Source organism: Manis javanica, chromosome 3 (genome assembly GCF_040802235.1).
Source record: "Manis javanica isolate MJ-LG chromosome 3, MJ_LKY, whole genome shotgun sequence".
Taxonomy (NCBI): Eukaryota; Metazoa; Chordata; class Mammalia; order Pholidota; family Manidae; genus Manis; species Manis javanica.
The window spans coordinates 150768207-150785655 of NC_133158.1; the positions used below are offsets into that span (position 1 = coordinate 150768207).

Below are 17449 nucleotides of genomic sequence, written 5' to 3' on the forward strand. Positions count from 1 at the left end.
GGGTCGTATTGAATCCTAGTTCAACTACATTCTGACTGCAACCTCACATAGGCTATTTAATGATTCTGAGGCTTTATTATTTCATATAATAAATAGTGATGATCAAATCAGGAGAGTAAGAATAACCATTTCTACTTGTGTTCCCTAAAATCAATCTGACTCAGGTTTATCTTACTAAATTATGGAATACAATGATGCTCCTGGTATAAATTTCTTACCACATAAACATCAGGGGTTTAGTAAACCCATTCTGATGAATGCAAACAGTTTCTCCCGCAGCACACATAAACTTAAATGAAATTCATGTGTTCTTCCTACACAGACTACCTAATGGTTTCCAGTGTTTTTTGTAAGACACCTCTCTGACACACACGAGGACATGTAATGCCTACTCATGTCTTATGTGGGTGAATTTGTGTTCTGCTGGGACACTTTATAACTGAAGAGCAGAAGAGTTAAAACAATGTTTTATTATTCTATGATCAATTTAATCTTCACTGTCATCAGAAGTTCAAAATGTATAGTAACCACAAGTCTATCAACACCCAAAACATCTGTTTGTCTTCCACCTTTTGCAGCACTGCTGCCTATCACAGTGTCTGGCACGTAGTAGGGAATCAATGATGAAAGGGGAAGGAAGAATGAATTCTTTTCCTTTAATTCAAATGCAGAAGTAGCACATACTTTGGTCTACCATTTCTTTAAATTCTCAAACTTTCAGGATAAAAATAACTGTTTCTAGTGAAAATCTCTCCCTCAGCATTACTTACTATTCATGGGAAATACAGAATCTGGAAGTAGCTAATAAATATTTTTAAAAATAGGAATGATTTGCACTTCTCCTATGTTACTTAATGTGCTATAGGCATGTTATGCATTAAGCTATTGTATGTTAATCACAGTTTAAATGCTTTAGGGGAGCTACTTAAATAGATTTCACCATGGAAAAGCTTGTAATATGGATGATGACTCCTTAGTTCATCTGAGTTTTTGTTTTTTCTATTTTAATATATTGGGTTTTCTTATGTGGACATTTGTTTTCAATTCATTACTCCACTATGATTCATGGAAGGCAATGTCTTGCAGCAAAAGTTCATAATAGTGAAAAAAAAGTTCAATAAATAAAATCATGATGATAATCTTTTCTCATGGCTAGATTTAGATTTCATTAGTTTCCACTTAGCCATGAAGAGATACGAGATAATGTGAAGAATGTTCATTCAGAACACAGATCTTTCTTAACAGAATTCTTTATATAAATAATGAATTCCTTAGTTCTCTCTTTCTTCATGTTTCATTTATTGGTTGCCTTTTTTAAAGGAGAATTGTTTTATGAAAAGCAATGTCATCTACCAAAGAGGAATCTTATTTTGGGCACAGTAAATTTGGCTCTGTTTTTCTCTAAAACTTTTTTTTTTTTAATTTGGCCTATTTGGTAAACTAACACTCTTTAGATATAAAAGCTTCCTGGGACTGGAAAATGTTACTAGACTTATTTTCAGTCTATGAAACGATTTTAGAATATTAGATGAGCAAAGATATCTGAAAGCAAATTACTGTCTGAATGCAGTAACATGGAAAAGAATGAATTACAGATGTAATTTATCTGTCACAAGCAGATCCTAAATACTGATTATGTCCACGCTTGTGCACAAAATTGAAAATGATAGAAAAGCTTCACAGCTTTTCTAACTTTAATTTTGCATGTTTTACATTGTGCAATTTACTGTCAACTATTAACAGCAGATGCTTCTTGGCTTATTTGAGAACAGCCTGGACAGAAGTATAAGTGATTCTGAAATCCAGAAGCCTACAGACCAAGTCTGAATTTTATGCAGAAAAATAAATTCTAACTGAAGATGCCTGGAGTCATATGGAATCTTGAGAAAACAGAGTGTTGGAACTCAAAAACTGTGTGTCTCAACCTAACAGTAACAGAAATTAAAATACAAATATTGTTGCATAAAATAAAATAGCTTCAGAGGACTCCTTCTGGACCTAAAATTGGGACCTGGGGTTGAAATGCAGGTGGTTCCCAACTGACCAAAGATAATCCAGGGACAGCCACCCAATGTGGCAGCTTGGGGCTACAGGAACTCTTTGAGCCATCCCTCTAGTTCTTCTCTTCCCACTTTCAGTCTCAGATTTAACAGTTGGCAAAGGGACAGAAATAAGAAGAGATAAACCACCAGAGACATTTCTCTCTCCCTCTGGAAAATTACTTTTCCACCAACCTTCCAGTTGCTGTGGAGAAGCATCCCCTCCAGACTCAGCCACCACCACCTAACACATTGCTGTCCCTGTTAGCAATTAGTCCCTTGAAGATTGCATTTTTAAATATCTGCCTTCCCAAAGTTTTGGCATTGGAGGTATTTAAGTTATACTCCCTTAATTGTGTAATCCCTACCCCATTTGTCCTTAATGTCTTTCTTCTCACATCTGGTTCTTTATTGCTGATCCCTTAACTATATCCTGTAATAAAATGGCCAGGAAACAAACAAAAATTAGCTTGATATTTTAACTATCCACCTATTCCCCATTGCTACTAGTAACTGGAGAGCAACAGTACCAAAACAACAGCTATACTTTGGAAAATTTCAGAAGGGAAACAGAATGGGAAGAAGCTGTTCACTAATATTAAGTACCGCAGTGGAGCAGACTCAGGACCACGAAGCTGTACATTACAAAAGGAAGTCCCTCGAGTCCTTAGAAAAAAAGAAGAGGTTACTTGAAGACAGACTGACTGACAATGACATCCTCCCACCCTGAGGAGGCTTTGAACTACAGCCCCTCACCCCATACCATGCTTTTAGTCCCTGCTGATTCCAAACCTTTGCCTTGCTGGAAGACAGTTGCAGGAAGAGGCAGCCTAAACACAGAACTGGAGAAACCTCTTGCACTGGCCTGTAGAAAGTATGCCAGGAATGTGGGAGAGACCACCTCCCCTGCACTAAGCCCAGATGAATTTCTGCAGCTCCAAACTGAAACTTTAAATACATCTTTTTCACAGAAAACAGTTTGACAAAAGCAGTTAGAGTCAGCGACGCACTAGTACTTAAGATGTATGGTAAGACGGTACTCATAATGCTTCTGTGGAACCTTCTGGACTTAATTAATAACCAGAGTTTCCAGGGCACTCTTTGTACTGGACTGTAACTCAAGCATCCTATAGGTTACTTCGGATTCCCAGAGTTGGCCTGATGACTTAACCACATTGCTTTTGTGAGAAAATGTTTTTAAACAATTAAAACTTTGGAATATGGGTTTTTTATAGATGGTGGGGTGGGGGCAGCTATACAGTTTATACAGTGACTATTCATTTAAGATGATTAATTTAAAACCCTTTTCCTATGTAGCAATTTATTTACAGTATATAATTTCTGAAGGTTGGAGGCAACATTTTTGCTGCAATTTTGTGTTCACCTGTCGATTCACTTGTTCACTTAATCATTACTTTTGAATATACAATGGATTAGGCCCTGTGCTGTAAATCTGCCTTAAGTATTAATTTTTATTCTTAAACACTGCTGTTCAGGTGTTTCCTCTATCAAATTCTTAGGATATAGATATGTAAATTAAGCAATGTTTTACAGGAAAGTGGTTAAAGAACAGGCTATGAAATCTGGTTAACAGGCACGGAGTTCACATTTTACTGGTTTACCTTGTACGTATCATCTAACTTCTCTGTACTTCACCTGGTCATCTGTAAAATGGTAGTAATATCAGTAACTCAGAGATTTTGTGAACAGAAAATAAAATAAAGATAAAAAGTGAAAAAAATAACACTGAAAATACTGACCAGGATATACTAATTTTCAATATACTGACTCATTTTATTTTATTTCTTAGAGAGAAAATAAAAATAAAGTTAATCTATAGAAGCAGCAGAAATAGATGTTAGAGTAACTACAGATTCTTTTGTCAAATAAAATCATTTGAGACCTGTTTTTATTATATGCATTCCTGTTATATTCCAGCTATAAATATGTAACTATATGTAAATATGCACTGGCAATAGGAAAAATAGAAAATGGAATGATTTTCTTTTTCTATGTAAGTAAAAATCAATCCATTTGTCATATGTCAGGTTTCATTGACTAAATAGATCATAAAATTTAAAAGGAGAAAAAAAAAGGACAACTCTGGTTAACCAGGACAGAAAAGTGATGACAGGTTTGCCAAGATAAGATAAATTTCTCTTAAAGTAGTCTCCCCTTCACTCCTATTCCCAGTGCTTTTCAGGAAGAGTTGCTTCACTCTGAAAGTTTTTTGGGGAAAATAAAATAACTCTCCCATCCCCATGACTGCCCTCCTTAATATGCATTCTCCCCTTCTACCTTACCTACTCAGAGGCCTGATCTCAATCAAGGCAACAGCTAAAAGACAACAGTTCCAAGCCATCTTTGCTACCAAAATCAGCCAGTGAGACCAGGATAGATCACTGGGTGAAGCTTAGAGGACCTTTGTTAAAAAAAAAGCCTAAGTGGAGTTTGCTGTGATCTCTTTAGCCCTTGCCTTTGCTTCCTGGAATGCAGATATATGATGGCTGGTGCTGCAGTGGCCATACTGCAATTTTGAAATAATCCTTAAATTGGAAGCTATGTGCTCCTCAGGAACTAAGAGTGAAGAAACCTGTGTTCTGGTAACTGTGGCATTATCATATAGGCCTGGAAAACTGAATATAAACCCTTTATTTGTTTATGCCACATGCTGCTGGGGAGGGGAGGTGTCTCTGTTAACTCAATACCAAATGTAATTTATTAAAGACAAAATACCTAAATCATTTCTGTGTGACTCCAGAGAGATAGGTAAGAGGCATCCAAACCAACAGTTCTGAAAAAAAAAAAAAAAGAGCTGGAAAGAACCCAGAGATAACAAAAGAGAATAGAGGTCAAAGACCCAAAAGCATCCAGGAGATAGCCTTTCAATCAAATCATAAAGTATAAGGGGTCAGAACTATCAGTACTTTCAAAACACAAGTCCTTATAGAAAGCTTTCTCTCTAACAACAAATCAAACTTTATCTCGAAGTGAAAATCTTACAAAAAATATGCAGAGTATGAATAATGTAATAGATGATGCACATTTGTTATTTGCATAAAAATAAAGTATTATATATAAAAACTGCAGTTGTTAGTTACAAGTGAATATAACAATAAGACATTCTCACTAGAATTTCTCATTTATAGTGAAGTTCACAAAGAAATAACCATTCTAATGATCTATTATAGTTCAAAGAAGTATTTCTAACAAGCCTTTCCAGTTGCATTTACTGAAGTTTCTATATTTTAATAACTATCATTAGTGCTAAATTAAAGGCCATCTATTCAGTTATCCACTTCCACTGTCATTGTTTTTGGCCCATTAACACAGAAAACTGCTGCCTATCTTAAAGTAAGGAGGAATGTGTTTCTACTACCATTTTAAAAAAAAGGCTCAAAATTTCCTCAATAGTATCTCTTTGTTAGAAAATAAGAAGCTTTGTCTAAATCTGTGGGAAGGCAGAGACATTGCTCAGCATGAAAGGTAAAAGATTATAGAGATGTTGATAGCTGAAATCCTCTACTTATCACTGGCAAGGAAAATGACAGGATAAGCTTCCCAAACTAGGTCCCTAGGTGTCTGAGATGAGTCTGAGAAACATTCAATTTCCCGCCTCTTGTGTAAATTGGTCGTATGTTGTATGCTTCCTGAATAGAAGATTTGCCCCAAACTGCACGGACTCTTTTAAATTAGTAGCAGCCCTATACATCGAATTGTTTTGAAGCTAGTCATAGAATCAGAATTTTGCATAGTTTAGAAGTCTGAATTACAATAAAAGTTTGAACTCAATTGTAAGTGCCACATTGCTTTAGGTTTATATTGTTTTTAGTTGGTCACACTCACAAATTGAAGCAAGGTTTAATGAGAAAAACAGAAGTGGTGGACCATGATTTTATAGAAGGAAACAAAATAACCAGTCCTAGAATTAGTGCCATAGGTAGCATAATTCAAAATGTTGCTTGAAACTTGCCCCAAAGTTTAAAAATCCTTACTCAAAATTATTTTTCTAAAAAATTTCTAATTATAAGAATATAAATAGATAAGCAAATAAAGTTTTAAGTATTACTGAAGTATTTGCAGCTATTAACAGCTTCATTAAGGAAAGGTTCATGTCAGAGTTGATGACATCACAGAACATTCACTGGGTATTCTTTGCAAAGTTGTGGAGTTTCTGCTTAGGGAACAGAGTTTGAACTTTTACATGATACACATTGCTACACAAGTCACCAGTTACTTCATACCCTAAATCGTTGGTGGTAAACAGGAAGACCTGGGTTAACCTGTCACTGAAAGACACCCTGTTACCTATAGAGCTACCAGTAAATATAATAAAATAATCTGTCAAAGTTCTAATATCACATGGGTAATGCCATCAGCAGAAAAACAAAACAATAACAACAAAACTCTTGGTTAAGAGTTACTTCAATTAGTCTACCAGATCAAAGTTTTAATTCAAAATTAGATGTTTAGTCTGAAATTTGCAGATATCATCTTGTTAGGATCATCAGTTGAACTGGTCTGAGAGATGTCATGAAAAGCCTATGCTAGGGACAGAGCAACCACCACACAGGCAACTGACACTTTAAGATTCACTGTGTTAGCAATGCAGGCTTTTCTAAATTTAACTGTAAACACCTTTGGGAGCACTTTATAATGTCCACTTATGCCACCTTCTACCTATGTGATCATCTAAGAGATCTGATTTGCTTTACTGACTTTAAGTTTTCTAGTGGCTTATTTACCTGGATGTTTACATACTTGTGTGTCTTCTAGCTGACTTCTGTACTTCAGTATATTAGGCAAGGCCTTCAGAGGCACTTTTAATGAGCTCACTCAATACCCTTGAGCCCATGCCACTTTGCAGTGGAATCTGATCTCTGATGTGCCTATGACAAATCTGATCAGCTGTGCTACCTGTATACACAGCATATATAATAGTCAAATAAGTGCTTAATTGTCTTAAAATTGCCTAATTTTGGTAAGACAGCATGTCACTAAAGTTTTCAAAGGTAAAAAGATTTTTGCTAGATTTTTGGAAAATAGATAGTATCCATAAAGATTATATCCTCCTCCCACACCAACTGAAAGATGAATGGATATTTGAAAAGGAAGAATTCAATAAACAACTCAATTTTTGCTGAGCACATAGCAAAAGCTTATTTTTTGGCAATACAAATAACTTGGCAGCACATTAAAACACAATCTGTAGGCTTTGTTTATATCAACTACCTAAATTACAGCTGAAAGACTGTTACTGAACAAAACAGGTAACTTGGAATTAACTAATATTTGAACCATCACTTCTAAAGAATATTTAACGGCAGCTTGCATTGTTGTTACTTCTAATTTTTCTCTTTCAGTGCGCCTTTCACAAACCATAAAAAAGAAAATCCTCTCCAGTGTAAAATAATGTCCCTTTTTACATGTTTGGACTTCTGAAGTTACCAGAACATCAAATCTATAGTTTGTAAACAATTTAATTCTCAATTTGAATCTACTCTTAGACTGTGGCAAATTAAAACTGCAAGTGTAAAAGCAGAACTAAGTGCTTAAAATAGTTGTTTCATTTATAAAATAGCTATAACAGATTTTGCTCTTTTGAATTATCATTCTATTTCCAATACTTAATATACACATATTCATTACCATGTATTCTCACTTTACTCAGCAACATACTTCTTTGTTTTCACACAGTGAACATCTAAGTTCATTATTTAAACTTCAAAATCACCAATATATGCAACTAAAATACTATCAGCTAATTTTCTTCCTAGTTCCTTTAGTAATATGCCGATTGATTTCTTTTACATAAATACTTCCTTGAACTGTTCGACTTCTGTTTTTAATCAAATGAATTCTCTTCTAAGGAGAAGTCTTCTATAAACCTAAGTCACCTGGGAGCCTGGCCAAAGTCTGCACCAGCACAGCTGAAGGGGACAGCCATTTCATAGGGTCCTCTCAGAGAGTATTTGGTTTGCTTTCCTAACTTGCTAAAAATAGTAGATTACACAGGCTACCTCCATCTCATGGCTCAAGAACTCATAAAAGGCTGGACTACGGAGTGTAGTAATACATAGAACACATTTTATTAAAGAAGTCAGGATATTACAAGTTTTCTAAATTCCTTCCGTTTACTCTCTCAGACAATACAAATGATCTAGCAGTTTACTGGCATGGAAACCTCATAATGCTCCCAAATTTCAGAACTTCAAGCATGAGTCACAGAGTTACTTTAACTGTTTTAAAATATGTTTTTGATCTATTTTAGCCACAAAATTGAACACAGGAAGCCTACTATCTAAAAGGTAGGGTTCTAAATACCGGAGTAAGAATCACATAATGGGGTAATTATAAATACATATAAATACATAAGAAATATTTTTTAAACATATGTATTATATATTCAATTTTTTTAAATTAATTCTTAACCCAGCTATTTCAGTAACATTTAAGGAGCTATTCTGAATATGAAGCTCCAGCATAAATGAATTTGTTTATTTCTTCCTCTTATTCAAATCAAAATACTTTGCCAAGTTTTAGGCACTGTAAATTAAATTTCCATTTCTCTTAGAAAGACAAAGAACATTAACAAAATTTGCATTGATTAGCTGTTATAATGACTTCATAAGCAAATTTAAAATCTTGAAATTATTTATTAAAAAAAAAAAAGCCCTTGAAGTGGCAGTTGAATCTTGTTAACCACATAGCATGTCATTAAGTAATGCTAGTGCTTTACTCAAAAGGGGCCTGTTCTGTGTCCACGAGTGAGCAGCAGTTAAAAAAATATTTTGAGATGAAAAAACAGCAACCGAATTTTAATGTTTCACAATGTTTCCAAATGCTGTGGAGGCAGGTCTTCTGTGAAACCACTCAATGTCACAGCCAAATTTAATGTCCTTCATTTTGCAGCTATGAAAGTACCATCAACTGTCTGTGGGATTAAAAATTGGATTTACTAGTAATTGGGTCAAAACAGGGTTACTTATGGACACAGCTGGTTACCAAAAAGTGTAATTAGCCCTTTGCCCCTCATTTTATGGGTCCTAGTCTCTAATTATACCTCAGTTCCGTCGGCAGGAATAAAGGAACACACATACACAAAGGTACAACCATGTGCCCTTCATCAAGGCCTTCCAAAGGAAAGAAAAGGGCCCAGTGATAATTTTTAAGTTTTGCTCATGGATCTTTAGGGCTATAGCATTAAGAATAATCAAACATTGTTAAGATACCTTTGTTGCTGTTGATACCTCCTTTTTACATCTTAATCTGAAGTTAATATCCTTGAGTCTTTGGCAAAAACTTTAGCAAAGTGAGAAGCCCAAACTGGACCAAACAGCAATTAGCTGAAACGGTTAACTCATAAGTAACTCAGAGCATGGAGATGAGTTATAAGTTAACTTGTGAGGTAACTGTTTCAGTTAACTCACTTTTACATAATTAAAGAAATTATTATTACAGCGCTATTTATTTTTGCAAAGGACAAAATGGACCTGTGAGTCTTTTACCTCTCTATACATGTAGAAATGGTAGTGACAACCCTCCTCAAAGGCTCAGAGTGAATTACACCAGCATATTACTATTCAAAGGCAATTTAATTAAAACAAGTCGGTAGAGTACCCAGGAATCCTCACAATTCTAGTCTTGACCTTGCATGTCAAAATAAAGACACGTATACTGCCTTTTAAAAGACCCATTTTAAAACTTGAAATATGAAAATTTTTGTGTCAAAAAATGACACTTTTAAATGTCAAGATATACTTAAGTGAATCTCTTAGTACTGTGATGCCCACAAAAGCTAACTTTTCCCACTTCCACCTGAGACTGTTACAAATTCAAAAAAGTCAGAAAATAAACTGCAAAGGTACTTCACATTAGAATTTTAGAAGCTTAAAAAATCCAATTAGTAATAGTACCCAAGAGTTTCTATTTATTTATGAAACTCACATTCAACAAAGTTTACTCCTCAGGGTACTGTAGCAGAGTTCAGAACCTTATTTCTAGTTATATTTTCTATAAAATACATTGCTTCTGACCTTACAATAATATGCTCATACAATATAAAGGAAATCCATAATATCAAAATATTAATAAAGCCTATCCAAGTTTAACTGACTTAAAATCTGCTAGTCTTATACAACCATATAGCACTTTTACAAACAAACAAAAATAAATCATCTTCATTCAGCTATTGCCGTGGCCTTGTATATAATCTATGCATATGCTAACAAACACATGTATCTACATTTTTTATTCCTATAGATACTGACTTTGCTATTATTAAGCAAAAAGTGCACTGCAACTTTCTGCTCTAGAAAAAAAAATCATAGCATTAAAGGACTGATAAAGTTATTCATAGCAAACAAAGTTTGGCCAGACTTGGTTCCATTGCTTCTTATTAAAGTCCCCCACCCCAACATCATCAATAAAAACATAGCTTATAACTAAACTATTAACAAAACAACCCATAATTCCAAACTCAGTGGGTTGAAAGCCCATAACCTCTTTATTCAATTATTGCATGTCCTTAAAATAATATAGCATTTACTCACTTTCAATGAATCAAAGCAGGCGATTACTCGTCCATTTTCAACTTGGCAGCTTTTCGAAGGATGTGCAAATTTACATTCCGTGTCTGGCCGTGAGCAAGTCCCCCTTTGGAACTCTCTACATACTTCCAGTGTTAGCCATTTTGTGTCCCGAATTGGTGTGACACTAACAGCCATTTTTAGATTTTACAGGTAGTTAAATTTTTCAGTGAAACCAACAAACCCAACCCCCCCAAAAAACAGCAACAACCCCCCCAAAAAAGGAAAAACGCTGAACTGATAAAACTGTAAAATGATGATGAAAATGTCCCCTCCAAAATACTTTTCCCCCACTCCCTGCTTTAAAAGTACATGGAAAATTGTGTTGTCAATATCAAGGAAAAGATCTCCCACTAAAAACTCACAGCATGAAACTGCTAATTCAAAGAAGTTTTGGTTTTTAGAGAAATACTACGATCGTAAGTAGATGAACGTTTAAAAGAAGGGCCTCGAATCAGCCTTGTGCTCTCAGTAACCCCTTCCCAGTGCCAATTTGGAGCCCAAAATGCAAGCATGAAAACGTGGCAGACCCTTTGACACCGAATTTCCAAGCTGCTTTCAGCAAAGTTGTCTGAAAGGGAATCTCCTCACAGCTGAATTTGCAATGGAGTTTGGTGGTGCAATCGGTATTGATTAGTTTGGCATAGACAGATGCAGCAGTTTAGAGCAAAATCGAGAAAATGATTTTTTTTTCCTCCTTGATTTCCTGGAAAAGGTATCTTACTTTTTCAGCAAACTTTTCTTTTGAAACTAAAGCAGCCTAGGGCAATGCCAGATACTTAGAGCTTTTCTCTTGATTATAAGTAGAAATGGGGGTGTCTGGGCTAGAGGTGGAGGGTGGATGTGCTGTCGTCACAGTCTAGCTGGCAGCAAGCAAGGCAAAAGCAGAGACTGCTCTAGAAGCGGTTCCAAGCAGCAGAGACGTCAGGAAAGGCACTTCTTAGTACCAACCTGTAGAAAAAAGAGATATGTTAAGATTTACTAAGTAGCACTTCACTGATGTCCTACAGTATCACAACCTTGCCATGTGCTATCAGACTAAGTAATATTAAAGTCAGCTTCTCTCTAATCCTCTCTGTCTCTCTCTCTCACACACACACACACACACAAATACACACACACATACACACATGCACAGTACTTACAGTGAGGCATATTGCAGCCAGCCATCGTAGATTTATTAAAAAAGGGGGCCGTTTCCCCTTGTGAAGCAATGCATGATAGAGAGATAACCAATCACAGAGAGTGTTGCAGCAATATTCTGGGCAGAAAGCCAATAGTGTGGGTTGTCTTATGAAAGGTCGCGCCTGTCAGACGTTCATTACTATGCTATAAGCACCAAAAATGTCCATCAGATGTGACTTATTCCACTGCAAGAGGACGAGCATGTGGGTTTTGAATTTACCCAACATGCAGTTAGTGGACTAAACCATGTTACTTTCAAAACAGCGTCTAAGACAAGTCCAAGCACTTGAAGATCACGATCAGAGAATAAAAAGCAAGGTTTAAAAATTGCAGCTGACTTCCAAGCTGCTTTCTCTCCAGCTCTGTGCAGGGACGGGCACTGAACAGCCTGCTCCTGCTGTCCTGACACGTGAATAAAAACGGAAAGGGGTGTTTACAAATGGTACGTTCTCCTGACCTATCCAATTCACTTCCTTCTAAAGCCCAAGTCCTGCCCCTCACTGAAAGCAGCACTCATACTGTAAAACTATTCCATTCAGCCGGCACTCACTTTGTCAATATATCACAGGCAGGCGAGATATGAACAAAAGCATCCTTTATTCGAACACTTTTTAAGCAGAAGCTGAGGTCATGTGGGGAAAATAAGGAGCGCAGTGTTGTCAGTGTGTCTGGCAAATCTGAAGTCAACCTCAAGGGAGAAAGTGATTCCATCGTAGAAACATTAAATATTAAGTGAGCAATTTGATTTGGGCAGCGCAATGCACTTCAGAGGTATGAACGAAGCTGGGGATGGGTGGGGGGAGCCTAACAATCTATTAACTTGGCACTACAACACTGCTCCTTATACCAGGGCATTTTTTCTTTTAACAACTTACTTTCTCTTTCAATCAGGATGGAAAACTTTCAAAAAATGCTTATTAGTTACAGAAACAAAAGTTTAATTTTTTTTTCCTTTTGAATGTTTCCAACAAAGGAAACAAGGCAACTGTAAGTTTCACACCCCAGATAGGCAATGACATAGTATAGTAGTGTTTGATTAAACTGACCTCTTCAAGGGCCAAAAATGATCAGTTGGCACACAGTACATTTATAATATGGAAATCAGAACACAGAATACATATGTTATAGAATATATATATGTAGGTATTATAGCAGATATCATGGATATCTAACATAATTTTAAAAAATTTATTTTAGAAATGATGCTGTCAATACTTGACATTTATTTTTCAAAAGATATCAGATACTAGGTTTGGAAAATACTGTAGTAAGACAACTTTTGAGAAAGATGAAAAAGAACCAATTCATACAAATGCTCAAGAAATCTTATCTTCAAAACTTTTCTGGTCCTAACTCCTGGTTCTATAAAAATAGTTAAGTCAGTCATAAACTGAAAGATTCATCCACCTTCCAGAATCCTTGCTCTGTGTTAAGAATTTCTCACCTACTTCATGCCTTGAGCATGTACCACATCTGTGGTCAACAATTTCATCTTTTTCTCTAGAATCTTCAAGTGGCTCACCTTCAACTTTCACTTTCTTTAGAAACCAGGTAAGATGTCACTTCCTCCAAGAAGCTTCTAAGATATCACCTCCTCCATCTCCACCCACACATATATTAACACTGCCTCCTCTGAATTATCTCTGCATCCCTATATAGTGTTTCATTTCCTTATGTTATGTCAGATAACTAGACTGCATGTTCCCAAGGACAGAGACAATCTTACTCATCTCAGTAAACCTCATGCCTAGCATAGTGATAGAAAATAGAGCTCCATAAATTTTGGTAAATTAGAAGATTGATTTTTACATCTGGACTGGAATTACCTCTAGGGCACAAAAATACACACACACACACACACACACACATGAACACATTCCTATAAACACGTGTATGAACACAACATATGGACACACTCAAACACATACCTGAAAACACACAAACTCCCATCAATACTGTACATTCCTGTACTCCAGTGTCCCTTGGGCCCTCCCACTGTCTAGTCCAGGACAGCTCCCTCTCTTTCCACACAGCAGCTTTCGCTAAACTTCATCACAAGTCCCTCCTTCACGTTCCTCTCACTGTAACAGTAGATAATCTTGTATGTCACAAATATTTCATAGTCAAAATAGTGGCCCTCAGGCATGAACTCTCTCTCACCTTCCTGCCACCATCTCTGCACTCTCTCTCTTCTTCTGTCTCCAGTTCGCCCTACTGCCCATGGTTAAACTTCCACATCTACTTTCTCACTCTCAAAACTTTTTCCCCTCATACTCCCTTTACATATGAACTTTCCCTGCCTTTCCCACAATTCTTTCTCTTAGACCTCAAAGTGTTAAAGTAGCTCCAAAATGGAGGGGGTGGCATGGCAGGAGGAAGGGGATCTTGCCTGGCTAAGCATCCTCTTCTCCTACATGTTTTTAATCCGTCACTCCCAAAGTCTAAAGCATCATTTCCATGTGCTGTTTTTCCGTTTTCTGCTGTTTTCCTCTTCCTCTCCCATTCATTCTGAATCTGTATCCTGTTATCTCTGCACCCATTACTTAGTAACAGTCATCAAAGCTCCCGTTAAGAGCCAAATTCAAAGACCATATGAGTTCTTTCTTTACTTGACCTCTAACAGCATTTACAACTCCCTTTTGCTTGAATCTTTCCTCTTCCCTTGACCTGACACACTTTATCCTTTTGGCCTCTCCCAGGGTTGCACGCCTAGTATCCTCCCTCACTGAGGGGAGCTGCCAGGAGCTGCCCAGGCCTCTTGGCATATCCACACTGTTGTGAGCTCATGGGACTTGTTACATGCTGACCCCCTTCGGCTTGACACACACCAGTTCAACTTCCTCACCCTTCAACTTGGCAAATCCCTTCTCCTTATTTAAGTTGCTCTTCATGTATCACCTTCTCTATAAGGCTGGGCCAACATGCTAAAACGTGCCAACTCTGAACATTCTCTGTACTCTGTACCTCCTGGTACTTTTGCCCCCAAGGTTATAAACTCCCTAACAGGGTGTATCACCGTTTTTTTTTAAGCCAGTTCCTGGAAAACAGTAGATGTTTTAATATGTCTGATAAGTGAAAAAATTTTATTCAAATGAATAAGAATAAACATGTATATGAGGATATGCCACCAACCCCAAGGAATTATTTCATCATGACCTATAGAGTTCAAACAATATGAGGAAAGTACCATTAGAAATCTCTTCACTGTCTGGTGGTTATACCTAAATACAACTACAAAATCAATTCCTGGAGTTATTTTTCCTTTCTGCTATGTTACAGGCCTAGTCCCACCTGAGTACAAAATAAACTTTTATAACTAAAATGTTTCCAAATGACTATTCTGGTTTTTATTTTCTGTAGCAGAAAAATTCTATTTACTTCAAAAAGTATTATTGAAAGAATTATAAATATTTGTAAGTTGAAAATACAATTTAATTATAAAATATACGGTCAAGGATAATAATCAAAATATTGATAGCCAGGCATGGACACTGAGCAATTGGAATGGACACTGACATTTATGCATTATTAGTCAAGCTGCACCTGGTAATGTGTGTTCCAGTCCTTGATATATATAGCACTAGGGTTAATGAACTCAGATTGTGTCCTATAATATTTATTTGACTAAACTGCTTATATCAGATTATTGTCTTGTAATATTCTTCTTTGTCCAAACAGAAGAATTTCAGAGAATACTGGAAATCTTCATAACTGAGTGTTTTGGTAAATTAAGATTTTATAGGAATTGGATCAATATCGAATTCCCCAAATATGACTTCCATTAGTAATGGATTTTTGTTCCACTGATTTTGTTCCATTGACAAAGACAATGTTTAAAAGTGTGCAGGTAACATGCAGATTGTGAGAATTCTTGTAAACATATTTGCCCTAAAAATACACGTTGTTTGTAAATAATTATTGAAGGAAATATTTCCACAGTAAAATATTTACTCATGGGTAAACTGTTTAAGAGGTAAATTTCTGACCTATATCTTGACATATTATAATAAACTTCCCTGAACAACAACAAATAACTGGGGAATTTATCAGTTTTGTGGTAAAAAAATCAAACATTTTAAAACCTGCCTAACAGCAACCCCTCTTTTATCTACTGGTCATATTCCAAATGCTATAGAGTTCCTCAAACATGACAAGTCCTACAAACAAGCATATTCTGCTGCAAGAACTAAGAACAAATTTCTCCTTGAATGCAATCAAAAATCACATTATTTTCTACTTTAAGATATGGGAGATAGAAAGAAAGGAAAAGAATCTGGAGAACAGAATCACAGGTAAAGTGAAAAAACAAAATGGGAAATTACTAGCAATTACTCTTATAACAATTGATATAGAATAGATTAGCATTAAACTGCAGATATATTTGTATAAATATCTATTTAAGAGTCGCATACATACTACAATAGAGGATAAATAGATGCTTACATGGTCTGAGACTAAAATTCTATTTTGGAGAACCGGATGGCTTCTATAAGCAAGGCTAAATTTCTTAGTCATATATGTTTACTAATCATTTCAGAAGTTCTTCTAGACTAAATATAGGCAAGTCAGTCCTATTACATCCCATAGTAGTCAGCTGAGAATTTTGGGGACTTTTTTCATAAGCTTTTGATTTTGAAATAGGTTACATAGTGAGGATGTTAACTGAGTAATTACTTGAGGTTTTTTTTTTTTTTTTAACTAAGCAGTTTTAATCTAACTGGAAGAGATAGATGACTTAACCCTGACAGAAAGAAGCCCCTTGCCCAAAAACATGACTTTTTGCCTCAGGCTTATTGGTGTCAACAAGTCCATGATTAGCAATGCATTGCTTCAGCAAATTAATTCTGCCCAGGGCTTGTCCCAGATATTAACAGATTTCAGATTACAAATGACCAACTAAGCATTTATGGAGGCTGTATAGCCATTTCTCCATTTATTAAGGTACTAACTAGAGTAACAAGCTATTATTTATTATATGGAAAAACTGGTCTGAATGGGTTAATGCAGTCTTCAGCAGTATTCAACTCTATATAACAAAAAGCTGAGATCATAGTTTCTCAGGGAGGGGTAAGCACACAACTGGAGGCACCCATGGTGATTTTAAGCCATGCAGAAACAACGTAATTGTCGTAGATGCATTAGAACACTAAAACCAGCTCCTCGACCCTGGGAATACATGGATACCATTGCTTCGGAAGAGGCTAAAGCTTCATGAGAAGAATTTAAAGAACAAGACTAAGTAAATATATTGGCAAAAGTCATGAAGGAGATATGCAAACGACTGAGGTTTTAGAAATATGGCTAATATAAAAGAGAACTTTCAACCCCACAGCCTCCCAAATGGCACAGCACCTGTCAACATGGCCTATTGATCTGACACATTGCACTAAGGGTGACAAGCTGCTGCCAAGAAAGGGAAGGTTGTTTACTAATTCAAACAAATAGTCTAAGATCTCTCAAAGCACTCCTTTATATCTCTGTTAGTCTGGATTCCCTCTGATCAAGGGGTCTGTCCTTGGAAGGAAAATGAAGGAGTGGTGGTTAGGTGACACCCTATTGCTAAAGATTAGAAATACAAAAGCAACTTAACTAAGCTGTACTAAAATTGGAAAATGATTATTGTCCTGTAAGTATTTA

General features: G+C 36.1%; 1 protein-coding gene across 15 annotated transcripts in view; it reads right to left on the reverse strand.

Annotated features, from left to right (window-relative positions):
- The window catches only part of MBNL1 (muscleblind like splicing regulator 1), a 206906-nt gene that overhangs the window by 142968 nt on the left and 46489 nt on the right, over positions 1-17449 (reverse strand). For 11 of the 15 annotated variants that reach the window (XR_005058490.2, XR_005058489.2, XM_017677209.3 and 8 more), the window contains exon 2: positions 10592-11578. The exons of 3 other annotated variants lie outside the window; for them this stretch is intronic. Coding sequence is in view for 10 of the 12 variants with exons in the window: in XM_017677209.3 (XP_017532698.1) it covers positions 10592-10765 (174 nt within the window). In the remaining 2 variants the exon portion in view is untranslated. Of the gene's footprint in view, positions 1-10591; positions 11579-11772; positions 12217-17449 lie in introns of those variants that run through there. One more of the 15 variants, XM_017677210.3, reaches the window with a different exon arrangement.